Source organism: Panthera onca, chromosome B2, assembly GCF_046562875.1.
Source record: "Panthera onca isolate mPanOnc1 chromosome B2, mPanOnc1 haplotype 2, whole genome shotgun sequence".
Lineage (NCBI taxonomy): Eukaryota > Metazoa > Chordata > Mammalia > Carnivora > Felidae > Panthera > Panthera onca.
The window spans coordinates 117,949,370-117,955,369 of NC_138343.1; the positions used below are offsets into that span (position 1 = coordinate 117,949,370).

The window sequence follows — 6,000 nt, forward strand, 5'->3', positions numbered from 1 at the left end:
ACATTGTGTAAGTTTAGGGTATAGAATGTGATGATATGATATACATATTTATTGCAAAATATTTGCCACAGAGACTTTAGTTAACACATCCTTTACCTTTACCTAATTATATTTTGTTGTTGTTGTAGTGAGAGCACTAAAGCTCTACTCTCATAGCAAATATTCATGTATATGATACAGTATTGGTAATGTAGTTACTGTGCTTCCATTAGATCCTCAGAACTTATTCATCTTGTAACTAAAAGTCTTTGACCGGGATTCCTCATTTTTCTGCCCCTGCTTAAACCACCGTTTGATTCTCTGTTTTTTTGAGTCCAGTGTTTTTAGATTCCACATGTAAATGAGATCACACGGTATTTCTTTCTCTGTCTGCCATCTTTCACTTAGCACAATGCCCTAAACTTCTACCATATTGTCACAAATGGCAGGATTGCCTTCTTTTTATGGCTGAATAATATTTCGTCTTATACAAATACCACATTTTCTTTATCCATTCATCATTGTACACAGGTTTTTTTCATGTCTTGGCTATTGTGAAACACATTCCAGTGAACATAGGAGTACAGATATCTCTCTGAGATTGTGATTTCACCTTCTTCAGATATATACCTAGAAGTGGGTGGGATTGCTGGATCATATGGTAATTCCAACTTTAAGTTTTTGAGGAACCTCCATACTATTTTCCACAGTGGCTGCACCAATTTACTTTCCCATCAACAGTGCGCAAGGGTTCCCTTTTCTCCACATCCTTGCCAGCATTTGTTATCTCTTGTTTTTTTGATAATAACCATTTTAACAGTTGTGGGGTGATATCTCACTGGGGTTTTGATTTGCATGTCCCTGATGATTAGTGATATTGAGCACCTTTTCAGGTACTTATTAGACATTTTTGTATGTCTTATTTGGAAAAAATGTCTATTCAGGTCCTCTTCCCATTTTTAAATTGGATTGTTTGTGTTTTTGCTATTGAGTTGTAGGAGTTCCTTATATATTTTGAATATTAACCCCTTATCAAATATGTGACTTGCAAATATTTCCTCCCATTCTGTAGATTGTCCTTTCATTTTGTTGTTTGTTTCTTTTGCTGTGCAGAAGATTTTTTAATTTGATATAGTCTCGCTTGCTGATTTTTACTTTCATTGTTTGTTCTTTGGTGTCATCTCCAAAAAAAATCATTGCCAAGACCAGTGTCAAGGAACTTTTTTTCCTTTGGTTTCTTCTCAAGAGTTTTTTGGTTTCAGGTCTTATGTTTATGTCCTTATTCCATTTTGAATTAATTTTTGTGAGTGTGTGTAAGATAGGGGTCCAATTTCATTCATTCTTTTGCATGTCGATGTCACTTTTCCCAGCACCATTTATTGAAGAGGCTGTCCTTTCTGCATTGTGTTTTCTTGCTCCATTGTCAAACATTAGTTGACCATCTATGCATGAGTTTACTTATGGGCTCTAGATTCTGTTCAGTTGGTCTATGTGTCTGTTTTTATGCTAATACCATACTGTTTTGATTACTGCTGGATGTTCTGTATATGTCTCTTAGGTCCATTTGGTCCAAAGTATAGTTCAAATCCAATGCTTCCTTTCTGTTTTTCTATCTGGATGATCTATTCATTGTTGAAAGTGGAATACTGAAGTCCCCTACTATTATTATATTGCTGTCTGTCACTCCCTTGAGATCTGTTAGTATTTGTTTACCATATTTAGGTGCTGCATTGTCTTTGCCTCCACTCATCTGCCTTCTTGGGTCCACAGCTCGTGGAAGAAGATTAGGGAATGAATGGGCATGAGAGATGAGTCCCTTGCTCTTTTTCCCCAGTTAATGGAGACATGGAAGAGAGTGAGTGGGAAATGTGTAGCATAGGAATAGATGAGAACCAGCCCTTTTAAGGTGAAATGAAAGGTAGAATAATTAAACCTTGATCATCACTAGCAGGGAAATAAAATGGCTATAAAATATTAACATTTAGTAATTTACTATCGTCATCCTAACTCTTGAAGGGTTTCTTATTTCTGAAATTGCAGTGATAGCACCGAGATTACATAGAATATTAATTTTACAAGTTTATTTTAAACCAGTTCCTAGCAGGAATAACTGCCTTTGTCTTCATGGAATTGCTGAGAGTTTATTAACAACCAATCTATGGGCCAATCATTTAAACAACTAGTGATCCCAAGTAGTTAGTTGATTGGGAAATCTTGATCACCTGACATTTATCAGTGGCGAAGGAAAAGCAGATGCAGATCTGGTTGGTGAATTCACATGTCTGAGGCTCCAGGTGGTGGGCGCGTGGACTTTAACAGTAGCAAATAGCCATGGATGAGAGAAGGACAAAAATTCCATGTAGAAATAGGAAGCTCCAAGCATTGCTAGGTGGAATGTTTTTGGAGTGGGGTTAAAGAACTGCTTTTCAACCTGACATCTTCAGGCATAGGCAGTCTCCTGTTTCTGCAAATACCTAATGAAAAGCCACACGAGTGTTCTTGGATTTACAGATCCAATTTGCCAGATTGAAGGACACTTGCTCTTTTTAACTAACTGAACTAGCCGGCCCCTGCATGCCAAGTTTCTATGGCAATATGACCTCAGTGATCTCTCTTCTCTATTGTGGAATGTAGGTGATAAGAATGGAGGTGAGCCTGATGATGCTGAACTGGTAAGGCTCAGTAAGAGGCTGGTGGAGAACGCGGTGCTCAAGGCTGTCCAGCAGTATCTGGAAGAAACACAGAACAAAAGCAAGCCAGGGGATGGGAGCTCTGTGAAAACTCAAGAGGCTGATAGGAATGGCACTGACAGTGACAACAACAGGAAATGAGACCCCAATGCAGGCAGGCCCCCCCGCTGCTCCGTGAGAAGCATCCGGCTCCCCTCTGCTGAGTCAACGGACTACTTTGCATTGTGCTGTTTAAATGTCTCTTGTCCAAGCTGTGGAGATTGCCTAATACTTTCGTGATCAATGTGTTTGCATTTCTGAAGCACAACAGAAGAGAATGGAGTGCCGTGGCTAGCAGAGGAAACTCACTTATGAAAGAATGGCCCAAGTTTCAGTTACCCTCAGCCATGGCCAAGGGAGAGGGGACTTTGGGTTATGCCTCATGGACTCAAATTAAAGGCCTTGGAAGGGGCCTTGCCATAAATGGAATACTGCCATTTATATTGCTTAGCAGGGCATTTGACCACTTTACCTGAGGCCAAAACACACACACAGCTAACAAGTGCTAAGTTTAAAATAATCACTGTTGAAATCGTTTTCCATACTGTCAGTCCATAATGTCTCACACTTGTCCTATGTCTGTTGTGGCTATGCAGTGATTTTTATTTACCGTAAATTCGTTTCATGCAAATTATATATTTTTGGCAAAATGCAACCTTTTCTATAACATGTGGGCAACATTTTAAAGGTTTCTTTTAGCCTTCTTTTGATAAGTCAGTGTGCCATATTTAATGTTTTTCACTGGCATTTGTATGTAAAATGTATTATATAATTTTTTTTTCCCCTAGGCAAGAAACCTATTGGATTCCGGGACTTAATTAATGAAGCTTTGCGTCGAGAAAGGATGGGTCTGAAGTCCAAAGTGAAACAGATAAAGGAACTTTTATTAAAACCTGAGACTCAGGCCAGGATTAGGAGGGAGCTTTTTGAAGGAAGATCTGTTAACAACAGTAATCAAGGAAACCAGGTTGATTTCGGCGCAACTTTGACGTAAGCGCTACGCTGTTATCACGGTACCATAGTTAATGAAACCTTTTCAGATGATTTCATAGGTCTTTGGTAAACACCAAAAAGTGTTTTCATAGTGTCCACACAACAGCAAACCAACATTTGGTAAGGAATGAATAATTTCCTGCCAAAGAAAACAGATTCTGCCCTGTTATGTTTTAAACTCAACTTGTGTTCTGGTATGTTTGTTTCTGTAATATCAAAAGTTATTTTATAGAAAGGACTTCTTAATTAGCTGTTGTGAGATGTTCCTTGGGTTCTCACAGATAAAATACACAGACTGTGAAAAATCATTTACATACAAAAAAAATACAGTGTTTTAAGGATCACTTGCCTTCTGTTGATGTGATTTTTGTTGTCATTAAATCAGAAGTAGTATTGTCTACGTATGTCTGTATCTAGTGTTACTTTTAATGGGGATTTGAATGTTTATTGAACATTAGTACTTGAATGAACATTTATAAGTGTAATTATTACAATTACTGGTTAAGAATGTTTTATAATATCCATATGTATTATTTTTCAATGATCAAAATGTAGTTTGCTTTTTCATTTCTTAATGAATAAATGTTTGGGATTTTTATTTTCTACTTTTCTGAAGATAAGCCCTAGGTCTTACTGTATCCCTTATAATCTGAATTTGTTTGCACTGGTTCATTTTTAAAGAAAATTCTTGAAAAATTTCCCCTCACGTGACAATCTTTGGTAACAGCTTTTTCTATGGTCATTGCAAAATGGCTGCTACTAAGAGATCATGTTGGAGAGGAAATTATTGGAGATCAAATATGTAATCATTTCAGATACAAAATCCAGCTTACTCATGGATTTTAGCTATTTTTTCACTGGGTAAATTCTACATTTATTTATAAATGAGTTTATGCATTTTCATGCCTCTTAATAAATGTATTGTTTTTCCCTTTTTGCCTCTCCCTTTTTTTTCCTGATTCTTGGAAGTTGTTGTATCTGTGTTGGTAGAATGAAGTCATCAGCAGGAGCTCTGATCGCTTTAGTGTTTTTTCACCTTTATTTATGTCCTTATCCTTCATGCTAAGATAGCACTGTTGCAGAGCATCTTCTGCTTTAGATTTTTAAATCACCTCAAATCAGTCAGCCTCACAGAGAATTAACAACAGAACGTGAAATGCAAAGAAAATCTAAATAGCATCTCACAAACTGCTAATTATGTGTCAGTGAAGTGACAGCAGGAGTGAAGATGAAAGGAGCAGAGAACCTTCCAGATGCAAAGACAGGGAGCTGCTTACCGTGAAATCCCTTGGTGGTGTAGAGGGCTTTCCTTAAATAAACCTTTAAGATAGGAAGCAAAGATATTTTGGGACTTGCCTTGTTTTTCAAATGAAGAAACAGACTCGAGGAGGCTGTGAGTGCCTTTTCCAAGGCCATTCCTATTAGGGAACTGGCCCTGAACTACACCCAAGGGCTCCATCTCAACATTCCAGAGCTATTTTCACTGTTCCATTAATCTATGTTAACAGTACTTTAGGAGAATTAGATCTTCTCAGCCTATTTCCATAAATATCTTTATTCTCAAGGAGCTGTTCCAATCTTTCCAAACAATCTGAAAGGCTCAAATAGTGTCTTCTTTGCAATCTGGGGTTACAGGTCTTACTTTAGTTAAGAATTGTTGCTTTCATTGGCTAGATACCTCTGTGCCAGGTGATTGAAGCACACTATTACATTTCTTCCCTTCAGTGACCCTCCTAGGAAGTTACTAGGACTGTTTTACAGCTTGGAAAACTAGGAAGCTCGGGCGCCTAGGCGGCTCAGTCTGCAAAGTGTCCAACTTCGGCACAGGTCACAATCTCGTGGTCCTTGGGTTTGAGCCCTGCTTCAGGCTTTGCACTGACAGCTCAGAGCCTGGAGCCTCTGTGTCTCCCCCTCTCTGCCCCTCCCCCACTTGTTCTCTGACTCTCTCTGTCTCTCTCTCTCTCAAAAATAAGTGAACATTAAAAAAAAAAAGTCCTTTAAGGAAACTAGGAAACTGGAGCTGTAAATGGTTAAATGGCTATGAAGCTGAGTGGCTATTTATAAAGCTAATAAAAGGTAGGGCTAAATTTAGACTAGGGTCTTCTACTTCAAAGCTATAGTCTTTCCACAATGCAACACTTCCTCTCTCTACCAAGTACAATACATTTCACAAGTTAAGGATGGGTCACTTTCTTTTGACTCAGCCAGCTCCCTTGTAACCCTGAAGTTGTATGAATGTACATGAGAGCTGTCAGCTGATGTGATGGAACTGGAGGGGGGGGAAAAAACCCCAGATAGT

General features: G+C 38.3%; 1 protein-coding gene across 8 annotated transcripts in view; it reads left to right on the plus strand.

Moving 5' to 3' along the window:
- AKAP7 (A-kinase anchoring protein 7) overlaps positions 1–4,635 on the plus strand; it is a 151,949-nt gene extending 147,314 nt beyond the window's left edge. For 4 of the 8 annotated variants that reach the window (XM_060616671.3, XM_060616675.3, XM_060616677.2 and 1 more), the window contains one exon: positions 2,614–3,614. In XM_060616671.3, the coding sequence (XP_060472654.3) occupies positions 2,614–2,810 (197 nt within the window). In that variant the 3' untranslated portion in view covers positions 2,811–3,614. Of the gene's footprint in view, positions 1–2,613 lie in introns of all 8 variants that reach the window. The other 4 variants (XM_060616669.3, XM_060616674.3, XM_060616673.2 and 1 more) reach the window with 1 other exon arrangement.
- The last annotated feature ends 1,365 nt before the right edge of the window (positions 4,636–6,000 follow it).